The following is an 11,226-nucleotide window of genomic DNA, read 5'->3' as shown; positions in this document are numbered from 1 at the left end:
GGCTGAAGGGCCACCCAACAGGGTGGGAGGACACAGCCCACCACCACCTTTCCTCTCACTCCATGCCCCTCCAGAATCCTGCCAATCTGCTGAGGGAAGGAGACCTCTTCCAAAGATCAAGGCCATCACTGACAGGCTGAGCTGTGACCCCAGTGTGGTTGGCTCATGGGCACGTGGCCCTCCCCTCACCTAAGGCCCTGTCCCCCAGCCCCTTCCTCTAGCTCAGCCCTCCATCGTGGAACTGGGGGAGCGGGGGCTCGCCCGCCCCTTATTTCCATGACGCTGGCCTGAAGGCTCAGCTCTCTGGGGAGAGCCTGGATGTCACTTAGAGTCCTGGTTTGTGGGACTTTCAGGGCTAAAACTGGAATAGCCCTGGGAAAACCAGGATGGCTGGTCACCCTAGTGTCATTCTCCCCCCAAACCCTTCTGAACCCTGCAGGTGGGTTCCACACAGATGACCCTAATGGCTTCCCACACCCCACCCTTCCCCTGCACCCTTGTGCTCCAGAAAAAAGCCACACTATTTTGCTTCCTTTCGTGTTTCAGACCCAGCTCCTATGGGTCCCGAGGTGCCATACCTCCCCCGGGGCCCTTGGGGCTCAAGCCCCCTTCCTCCCCCGGTCCCACAAGGTCCTGTCCAGTTGACCTTTCCACCCTAGGGGGTGGCAGGCCTTGGGACCCCAATCCACAGTTGAGACATGAAGCCCCAGGGCAACCTCGAAGTCAGGGCCAGAGGCATTTCCTCAGACGGCTCAAGAGAAACCTGGGCTGCCACCTCATAGCTGTGATCCAAGCAACTATCCCCAGGCCCCCCAAAGCCCCTCACCCATCCTGCCCTTCCTAGGGTTCCACACCCCAAGTGTCACAGGCTCACACTCTCTCCATGTAAACATCTTCATTACATCTTTAATGCTCTCACATGGAGCTGCTCTGGGTTAAATTACAGCTGTTTGCATCCTGAATCCCTGGCAGCCTCCAGTCGACTCAAGTGCTAACGTATTTACAGCATTTAGAGGAGGGAATAAATCCAGAACCTTCCCCATGGGGGCTTCTAGGCCCTTCCCTCCTGCCACATGGCATTTGCCCAATGGAAGGTCTGCATACACTACCCCTGCATCCCCTCCAAGCAGTGGCGGACAGTGACGGTGGACAGGCTGGGCACAGGACATGCCTCTGTGCATGCTTGTGTGCATATGTATGCCCAGCATAAAAAAATGCCCCGCTCTTGGGGTCTGTCTCTGCCCAATGCCTTGCCAGGACCCCTGGTATCAGCCCTGACCCTCCAAGGCTTATGGAGAGGCCAAGTGCAGGGACCCATCTCCCCACTCTCTAAACACTGAACGGCTCTTCCCATAGATGGGATGGAGGTGGGGAATTCAAACATAGACTACGTTTTTTAGATGTTTTTCTGACGTGCAATCCCTCACCCGCTTTCAGGCAGTCATAACTGCCCCCTCTAGCCTGCAGCCTGTGATTACTGCCCTCAGACCAACAGCCTCTCCCAACCCCAGATCCTCAGTAGAGCCCAAGACAGGGAGTCGTTTTCAGAAGCAGGTGAGCCCAGTGAAGCAATGCAGTAGAGAGAGGAACCGTGCCGTGCGTGCTTCCCTCTTCCCTGCAGTCCCTGAAGATTGAAGGCAGAAAAGATAGCCTACCTTGATGCTCCACTATATACCATGGGGTAGAGGCCGACTTGGAGGGTGGGGCCAGTGTGGACAATCTCATCCTGCCCGCTGTGCTGGGACAGGCACATGTCTGCCCATGGGCACACTCATGCACATGCATGAGGCCTCTCGGCAGGTCTTGGGGGAGCTGTATCCTTCCACTTCCATTCCCCTACTTCCTTCCCCCTCAGCTCCCATCCTAGCTTGGCCCCAGTAACATCTGGTTGCCAAGGATGGGTGGCTGGGAGACCTCCTGGACCCTCTGTAGTATGGATGGACCCTGGGTGTGAATTGCCCTTCTCCTGGCATCCTTGCATACTGGACAGTTTCAGCTCCATCTCTGGGCTTCTCAGGGCCCATAACAGGTGCTGCCCTACCCTGTCCCTATAGCTTGGGTGGTTTCCTCTCCCCACCCCAGAGGAGGCTCCAGATTCCAAAAAACAGGTCTCTCCCTAACAGAGGGAAACCTCCCCTTTCCTCCCCCAATCCCTCCCACTCTGTATCTCCCCCATTTCCTCCACATTAATGGGGCAGACCCTGATGTGAGGGATCTGGACAGGGGATGAGGAAGCCAGCAGAGGCTCTTGACCTTCTCAGCCTGAGGGATGCCCTCTGTGCCAGGGCTCTCAGGTCAGGAGAAGTCAGTGGTCAGAAGTCCAACCTGGCTAGGGCCCTCTCTTAGAGTCTAGAGTCAGCAGGTGGGTCTGGAGAACAGCTGGGGCCTGGCTCAGCCCTCTCATGTCTTGGCAGGGCAGATCTTCAGAGTAGGTCTTGACAATCAGGGAGTGGGGAGCTCTGTGGGCACCGTGGCGGGTCTCTATCAGAAGTCCAGGCTTGTCCCAGGCCACTCACGCATGGATGGCATTGGCCACATCGGTAAACACCAGCCGGCTGGGCCTCTGCAGTGGGCCCTGGGAGGGCAGAGTAGTCTGCAGGAAGATAGGCAAGGGCATCAGAGACCATGGGCAAGGCCATGCACTCACTGGCCTGGTCACCTCCACCCTCACTTCCTGGTGCCTGCTTATGCTTGGCACTAGCAATGGCTTCTGCCTGGAATGCCCTCCCTGCAAGCTCAGCCTATAAATACAACTTGGCTCAGATGACTCCTCCCCAGCTTGCCCTGTCACCTTGGAGGCAACTGTGTTGATTTCATTATGCATGCATCACCTTTTCCCAGCGGGGGATCTGTACCCCCGGGCCCTAGCACAGGGGCTGGTACAAGGAGGAACATGGGAAACAAGTATCAAGTGGCCAGCAGTCCCAGCGGCTGGGTGGACCGAGGTTCTCAGTGTGAGTTCCTGAATATCCCAAGGGGGCAATATATCCTGACCCAGGTGATGCAGAACTGGTGGCAAAACCAAAGGGTCTTCAGATCTCCCAGCCTGGATTCTTTCTGAGCCCAAGAAGACGCAAAGAGGCTGGATGAGTCAGGGGCAGGCCAGGCCTGCTCATGGTGCTCTGGCCCTTGCGGATTTGGGGAAATGGTGGCAAGTGGTCAGGCAGCCCAGTGGCTACAGCAGGATGGCCACACAGGTACCCATCCCTCTGGACACAGGAGGCAAGTTTGGCTGGGATCTTCACATGCCTGGGTCTGTCAGCCACTGGGAATCCACCAGCCTACTCAGAGGTACCGCTGCCCAAGAGTCTGGCCCCATCCACAACCCACTCAGGACCACGGACCCCCAGGAAGCAGAGGAACCTGGGGTCCTAGCCGCCAACAATCTCCCCCATTAGTCCTTTCCTACTTTCCTAACCAGTACGTGGGGGCACATGAGGCAAGAATTAGGATTTTCAATTGTGGATGAGAACACTGAGGCTCAGAGATGCCAGTGGGGCTCCCAGGATCAGCAGGCTATGGGGCAGAGCCAGGCTGGATCCCAGGACTGCCTCGGCCTGGCCTTGCGCTGTGAGTTTGTGGGTGGCCCCAGAGCAATCTGACCACTTTCTGAACAAATCTGGAAAAAGCCATGTACCCAATACCTGCCATCTGACCACAAGGCAGGTGCTAGAAAGCTGCATGAGAAAGGAGGGAGGGTGAGGGTGGAGGACAGAGGATGCTGCAGGCGGGGTGGGGAACCTGGTCAGTGCCCACCTTGCCCTGCATGGCCTGCACAGAAGTAGCAGCCTGCACGGAGGCGGCGTCCCGCCCGTGCTCCAGCAGCTCCTGCTCCAACTCATCTTGTTCCTCCGTGGGGTCGAAGTTGTACATGGGCATGAGCTGGTGGCGTAGCTTCTCCAGCCTGGGGATGGGGGCAAAGGCTGCTGGGGACAGGGCAGGCCCTTTCCCTCCCAGCAGCCCTCCAGGCCCTGCCTCCTGACTAGCTGAGCCACAGCACACGACCATGCTTAGGGCCTTAAGATTTCCCTTGAAATGGGAACAAATGACAGACATATTTGCACCTGTAGTACCAGCTCAACCCCTTAAATGGGTAGCCAGGGAGGCAGCAGTTACCCACTCCAGGTTAAGGCCATACGCCAAGTAGCTGTCACCCATGGGCCCCACAGGGATCACCTAGGCTAGGGCCTTGCTGTAATCCACAGTGTCTGAGTCTCAGGTGGGACTGGGGAGCCAGTAGCAGTTAGCTCAGAGCAGCAGGGCAAGGGCGGCTGGGCAGTTGGGTGGGAGTAATCCCAGCCTTCCCCCTCCCTGCCCATCCCCAGTCCCAGGGTTATACCCAGTTATCTAGAATCCTCACACCTGCCTGCCCTGTGTGTGAGATCCTTGTGCAAGGGGGGCCCTCAACCCTCCCCAAAGGAAAGTGGTCACCCCCAACCGTGAATGGGCAGGAGAGGCCTTGACTCCCTGATCAGCTTTTCACCCACTTCCCTCGGAGCCCAGTCCAGCACTGCCCTTGGGCTCGAGTTTTGGGTGGGATTTGGGTTTGGGTGGGGAATTACCTCTTCTTCTTCCTGATGTACAAAACCTGCAAGAGAAGGAGCAGCATCAAATGGCAAGGAGAGAAGGCCTTGAGGAACCCAGCAGCCCTTCTGGATGGGGACACGCTGAGGCTGACGAACAAGAGACCTGTGGGTCCCCATCTTAATGACACACACACCACCCCCCCTTCACCTTCATGCCTCCTTTTTTTTTTTTTTTGAGACAGAGTCTTGCTCTGTCACCCAGGCTGGAGTGCAGTGGCACAATCTCGGCTCACTGCAACCTCCGCCTCCAAGGTTCAAGTGATTCTCCTGCCTAAGCCTCCCGAGTAGCTCGGATTACAGGTGTGCACCACCACACCCAGCTAATTTTTGTATTTTTAGTAGAGATGGGGTTTTACCATGTTGGCCAGACCTGTTGGTCAGGTCTTGAACTCCTGACCTTGTGATCCACCCGCCTCGGCCTCCCAAAGTGCTGGGATTACAGGCATGAGCCACCACGCCGGCCCCATGCCTCCTTTTGACATTGTTAGCTGCAGACAGTGCCAATACTAACTGTAGCTCCAGCCACTCAGCACCTGCCTGTGGCTCCCCAGGGCTGAAGAAAGGGAAAACTTCAGCACGTCCCTTCCCCTCAACTCTTCCCAGGCCCAAAGCCACATGCAGGCAAAAAGTAAAGGGACCAGGTAAGGTAGCACATGCCTGTAGTCCCAGTTACTCAACAGGCTGAGGCAGGGGGATCTCTTGAGCCCAGGAGTTCGAGTCCAGCCTGGGCAACATACTGACACCCTGTCTCTATAACTTGTAAAAAGAACCAGGGACAGGCAGTGGCCAGACTCTGTAGCGTGTAGAACAGTGGCTCTAGGCAAGGCCCTGTGCTGGTGGTCTCCAGAGTTCCTATGGGAGGCTGACAGCCCCCAGTGGACTAAGGTAGGGGTGGGGGACTGGAGCCCCTAAGCATCAGCCCAGGTAAACCCCCAAAAACTCTGATGCAAGAGGAACCTAAGAAGGCCCCTAGGTCTGGTCCCCCATTGTACAGCCTTGAAGATGAGGGCCTAGGCAGCCTGAGAAAACATCTAGGACCTCTAGGCCAGAGTAAGAAACCCTGTACAATGCGCTGAGGAGAGGGAGGAAGTGGGTAAGACTTGGGGGACCACCTTGGGTGGGGAATCCAGGGACTTCTGCCATCAACCTGCTCTTCCCTAAACTGGCAGTTTCTGACTACCAGGAGCATGACTACCTCTGCCTGGGGGAAAGCACAGCCCTGTGGTTTACCCCAAATCCTCCCACATTCTTTGTACCCCATTCACAGCTTGAATCTGGTTTGATTTCCAGTCTGGCCCAGAGCTCCTCCTGCAGGACCCCCAAAACGTGAAAAGAAACTAGGGTATTGATCCTTATTCTCCCCTCCTGTCCAGGGTCGCATGTAGGGGTGCTCCCTTGCTCTCCTTTGGGTAGGCTGTGACAAGAACTCTGGGGTCTTCTGGCCCAGCCCCTGCCACCCTGAGCAAGTGGATCCAGCCCCAACCCCAGCCCCTGTGATCCCCACCTCTCAGCCCTTGCCCCAAGCCCTCCTCCCTTCCCTGAGACCCTGGGATTCAGAAGGATCTACAGAAAAGGCCAGAACCTTTACCCAATTTCCATGCCTTTTCCCCTCTTCCTCAGCTAACAGCCACCCCTACACCTTCCTTTCCAAATCTTCCCTACCCCTCACTGTCCAGCAGGTGCAGCCCCACCTCCTCCAGTAACCTCCCCCACCACTGATCCTGGTCTGCCCATACCAAACACTTTTCCTTCCTGGGTAAGGCAGAAAGCCTGGTGCAGATTTGCTCCTCCTTGTACCCACGGTCCTGCTTGAGGCTGGCATCGGGGAGAGGAAGCAGCACTCAGTGAGCACCTCTGGGCCTGTCTCCGGTCCCCAGGAGCTATCTTCTGCCCTCCGCTGCCTTTGTCCTACGAGCTTCCTACCTCTGATTTTGGCAAAAGGGCCATCCACCCAGGCCTTCTGAATGTTCCTCTAGAACAAAGAGTAAGAGAGCGTTCTCAAGTTCCAAGGACAAAACCTTTCACTGAAAGTAACGAAGGCAGTTTCTAGGCCCCATTCTGCCCTTAAGTGTGCCTCCATCTGCTTACCCACTGCATGGGTGCCAAGGGAAAACATTGGCATCCTGCCTTACCCCCACCCAGGAGACCTCTCAGGCCCTGGCCTCATTCTGCCTGTGCTGCACCCTGGGCCTGCTTGCTGGCTGGCAGTTGCTCCCTGGCAGCAATCTGGAGCCTGCGGGGCCCATATGGCAACCCTGGTTTAACAGCAGCTCCAACCAAGCCATGATGGGCCATCCACAGCCCTACTTGTCAGAGCAACATGCTCCTGAGCCCAAGGCCAGCCATCAGAGCCTGCGAGGAGAAGTGGGCAGAATCCTACCATTGCCAGGCACACTGGGGAACCTCAGGGGCACCCCATCTTCCCTAGTCTCAGCCTGCACGATCTCCAGTGGTTCCTCAGTGACATTCTGAGTGTCCGTGTATCATCTTAGGGGGACAGCCCATATCCTTAGGGACTGACACCAGATCAAGAGGCGTCACACTCACTACTGAAGGATACCTGCAGCCCTCTCCCCAGCCCCCTTCCTTCCTGATGGCTGCCACCTCTACCCCTTCTCATGACACGGAAGCCAGGCTTCCACTTTGAGGTCTCAGCTCTAATTTTGCTTCTCAGCTGTCCCTAACCACCTAGCCTGGAAAGCGCTCCTGCCTTCCTGAGTCCCCAAGTCAGTCTCTGCAGGCTTCCCTTGGAACCCTTGGTTTTTATCTGTTTCCCACTCCCTGTAAGAACCACAGGGCAGGACCTTGTCTTCCCAGCCTCTATTGGGTCCCAAAGGCCTGGTCCAGGGCAGGTACTCAGTAAATAATTGCCAAGTGAATAAATGAATGTTCACTGCCAACAGCCTCCCATGCACAGATCATCTTACCCAGACTCTGCAGCCCACGGTCCACGTCAACCACGTTTAAGCCTTTTCTTCTATTGCAACCCCACATCCACTGCCCTAACTGTCCTGCTGGCTGCTCACAGAACCTTCTGTCTGGCTCCAAACTTTTGCCCATCAGGACCCTCTACTTGGAACTCCCTGACTACTATGTGGCCTTCACAACCCAGCTCAAGACACCATGTATTCCCGAGAACCTTTTCTGCTGTTTCCAATTGGAAGCATAGCCTCTCTGGTCTCTGGGCCCCAATGGACAAATCTCTGCGGGAGAGGAGGACCGCACTCTCATTAATAGATTGTTGGCCGGGCACAGAGGCTCATGCCTGTAATCCCAGCACTTTGGGAGGCCAACAGGGGCAGATCACTTGAGGCCAGGAGTTCAAGACCAGCCTGGCCAACATAGCGAAACCCCATCTCTACTAAAAATACAAAAATTAGCCGGGCGTGGCAGCTCACGCCTGTAATCCCAGCTACTTGGGAGGCTGAGGCAGGAGACCCACTTAAGCCCTGGAAGTGGAGGTTGCAGTGAGCTGAGATCGAGCCATTGCACTCCAGCCTGCATGACGGAGCAAGACTCTGTCTCAAAAACAACAACAACAACCAGATTGTCTTCTGATTGATTTGATTCTCTATAAATCTAAACACTGATTATCCTCCCCCAGCCCACCCCAGCTCTCACCATGGCCACAGCCAGGCCTATCACCGTGATGATCCCAAAGGACAGAAGCATGGTACCCACGCCGGCCGTGCCACCAGGTGCATCAGGTATTCTGGTGTCATTAAAGGTGGTGGCCTCTGGGCTGAGGGTAGTGGTCTCGGAGGCTGGCCCATCTGTGGCAGGTTCCAGGTCAGACTCAGAGGTGGGTGGGCGGCTGCTGAACCAGCCCCTAGCAGATGCGGTCCTGGAGTTCATGCTGACGCGGAGAGGGCCCTGGCTGAGAGGCTGCCTGAGGCCAGTCAACCTGCCCACTCACTCCTGACTCCGGAGTGCCCCAGCCTGTGGTTCCTGCCACCTGTGGTGGCCACCTGCACAGCCACCTCCTTGGATAAAGGGAGCCCCCTGCCTTCCCGGGTGCTAGAAAGGAAAGAATAAGAAACATGAGGCTAAGGACACGGGCTCAGTAGTGAGATGAAGTCTCTCTAGGTTCTGAAAGCACTGGGGAGGTAAAGGTTTGAGGGCAAGGATGAGGGCAAATTCAGGAGACATTAGGACACATACTTTACATATCTACGGTGCCCCTGTTTTTAGAAACAAAAATGAAGCCCTGCATCCTCTGTCTGTGGGTAAGATGATCATAGTGATCAAACCTGGAAGATAGGAAAGGCAGTGGGGATGTTTGAAAGAAAAAGTCTCCCTCCCTTGATCAAAAACTCCCCCCAACCTGCGTCCCCATATCCCCCACCTCCCCATATCCACCTCCTCATTCGCTGCCTCCCACATCCCTCATCTTGCTTGGGGAAAAAATACCACAGCTTTTTCCTTTCCTGGACGGAAACACTTGCCCAAGAGTCAGACAGGCCTGTCTTTGAAACCTAGCTCAGCCGCTTAACTAGTGATCCCTAGAAAGTCACTCCACCTCTCTGTGTCTCCGTTTTCCTGAGTCTAAGGTGGGGATATTGAGAACATCCCCACAGGGTCATGGGGTTACAGAATGGCAGAACAAACAGGTCTCGAAGAAAGACTTAGCTCAGCACAACCCCCATCCACAGTAAGCATCCACTACATGTTAGATTTTCTCCCCATGGCCAACCCAGTCACAAAGGGGAGCCATGGGAGCCCCTGGATCCAGTCCACTGTGTGGTCCAGACTATGCTTGGAGTGTGGGTGGAGGCTGATGTGGAAAGACCAGAAGACAGGAAGGAGAGAGAGGCTCTGGTTCTCTGGCGGGGCTTCTCTGCAGGCTCTAGGGGACACTGGACTTCCCTCCCCACCCACCAACAATAGAGGGGCTGCTAGGGTCAAGGAGAAGGGCGAGGCAGGAATGGAGCTCCCAGTTTGGGTGCCTTCTCTTCCTTTACCCTCCTCCCCTGGAAGCAGAGGGTGAGAGATTTGCCCAGTGCAGAGGGCCCTGGTTAAGGTGGGGTGGGAAGAGGTCCCAGCCAAGCTGCAGATAGGGCGGCCTAGGGAGAGGAGGGATATCTAGCTCATGGGTGCACGCATCCCCCTGTGCTGGTTCATGGGCATTAGTGGGGTTGCCTCCCTGTGCAGATGCATGGGCGTGTGTGAGGTGTGTACACACCTCTGATGGTCCCTGAGGAAAGGGCAAGGCTGGCAGAGAGTTATGAGGTAGAAAGGCTCATCCCTCTTTGCCTTCTCCCTCCAACTAGGCTGGGCACATAGGAAGTCCCGGGTTCTTTTCTTGGCTTTGCAACTGATACCGGGCGTGACCTTGGGCCAAACCCTTAACTCGTGCCCTGGGGCTCTGTTTACATCGCCTCCCAAAGGAGAGAAGGGGCCCTACTGACCACTTTCCAGGCCTGCCTCAGGGTCCCAAGGGGAAGGGAAGGAAACCGGGGTGAAAGGGGTCGGCACCGCGACCTTTGAGAACCGGCATGCCATTCTCCACCAGGTCTCTCAGTCCTCCCTGCCCCAATCCCCATGCCCGCCTCCGCGACCCTGTGATGCCTCCCTTCTTGCACAGGAGCAGCGACCTCAGCACTTACTTAATCCTCTCCCGGCGCCGAGCTCAGTTGGAGAGGCTAGGGGTGGTAGTGACTGGCAGGAGGCCGGGGCGGGGGGAACCCCCAGGCCCGGCGTCGGGGGCTGCGGGTCCGACCCGAGATCCGCCCTCTCTGCAAGCTCCCAGCCGCTGGCCAGGCCCGCTACTGCGCACCAGCCGCATCCGCGAGCGCTGGCTCTGCCGGCCTGAGCTAGGGTAGGTAGAGCAGGGACCCACGGCGGAGGTGGGGCCGGGCCGAGCAGCCTCGGGGGATCCCCGAAGCTACAGCGCCTTGCCTCCCTGCACGCTCCGCGCCCCCGGCCCCCGATTGGCTGTCGGGCCTAGAGCCCGCCCAGAATTGGACTGTTCGCTTGTCGCTCGGGTCCGGCTCCACCCCCAGAGGGAGCCTAGAGCCTGGTCGCAGTTTTTAGAGACTACCCCTCACCTCGTGGCCTGCGCTGAAGTTGGACGGGGGACTGTGGGTGGCCAGGCCCTTCCGGGCCAGAACTTGGGACCCCTGCCAGCTACCCGTGCCAGGACAGACTCACGCCCCCAAAATGCAGATGTACAGAGGAGACTTGGGGAGAGCACTGGACTGGGAGTCCTTGGGCCTGCACTGAACTCTGGCTGACTTTGTGACCTTGAAGAAACTGCTTTTCCCTTCCTGAACCTTGGCTTTCTACTCAGAAGGGTCCTCTGGTGTAAGGGTTCTTGGCAAATGACTCCAACCCCGGGCTAGAAATGGGGAATCTTCGTCTAGAGAAGTTGAGAGTGGAGTGGATTTATTATTGGGCACCCCGACCCAGGCAAGTCTACATATACCCTCACAATAGCTTCCATCCACTGCATGATCAGCTCAGGGAAGGAGCCCTCAGATACTCCTAATCCGCCGGTTTTCAAAGGAATTTATGGGAGTCACAGGGTAGCCTGGTACAAATGCAAACGCCCCTGTGTCTCCCGGTCTGGGAAGGAGGCAGGGAAACAGCATGTTTAATAGTAGTTTAAGGCTGGGCGTGGTGGCTCACTCCTGTAATCCCA

At 56.7% G+C, this 11,226-nt stretch overlaps 1 protein-coding gene across 5 annotated transcripts; it reads right to left on the bottom strand.

Annotated features, from left to right (window-relative positions):
• Positions 1-880: 880 nt before the first annotated feature.
• On the bottom strand, positions 881-10,522 carry C4H3orf18 (chromosome 4 C3orf18 homolog). 5 transcript variants are annotated; one of them, XM_003257114.2, is made up of 6 exons: positions 10,193-10,501; positions 8,748-8,836; positions 8,208-8,603; positions 4,563-4,588; positions 3,757-3,904; positions 881-2,593 (listed from the first exon to the last, which is right to left on the bottom strand). In XM_003257114.2, the coding sequence occupies exons 3-6, from the start codon at positions 8,439-8,441 to the stop codon at positions 2,513-2,515; spliced, it is 489 nt and encodes a 162-aa protein (XP_003257162.1). In that variant the 5' UTR covers positions 8,442-8,603; positions 8,748-8,836; positions 10,193-10,501; the 3' UTR covers positions 881-2,512. The 5 variants fall into 5 exon arrangements, with proteins under 5 accessions (XP_003257162.1, XP_003257161.1, XP_030667559.1 ...); XM_003257113.2 differs by lacking the exon at positions 8,748-8,836 and having other exon boundaries at positions 10,193-10,522; XM_030811699.1 differs by having other exon boundaries at positions 8,208-8,836.
• Positions 10,523-11,226: the final 704 nt, after the last annotated feature.

Source organism: Nomascus leucogenys, chromosome 4 (assembly GCF_006542625.1).
Source record: "Nomascus leucogenys isolate Asia chromosome 4, Asia_NLE_v1, whole genome shotgun sequence".
NCBI classification, from domain to species: Eukaryota; Metazoa; Chordata; class Mammalia; order Primates; family Hylobatidae; genus Nomascus; species Nomascus leucogenys.
The sequence above is the reverse complement of the archived record's forward strand: the minus strand, read 5'-3'. Positions and strand labels throughout refer to the sequence as shown.

Coding starts and splice junctions, on each gene's coding strand:
- C4H3orf18 (XM_003257113.2), bottom strand. CDS start 8,441: ATGAACTCCAGGACCGCATCTGCTAGGGGCTGGTTCAGCAGCCGCCCA. Junction 4,589..8,207: donor TAGGCCTGGCTGTGGCCATG/GTGAGAGCTGGG, acceptor CTTCTCTTGCAG/GTTTTGTACATCAGGAAGAA. Junction 3,905..4,562: donor TACATCAGGAAGAAGAAGAG/GTAATTCCCCAC, acceptor CCCCATCCCCAG/GCTGGAGAAGCTACGCCACC.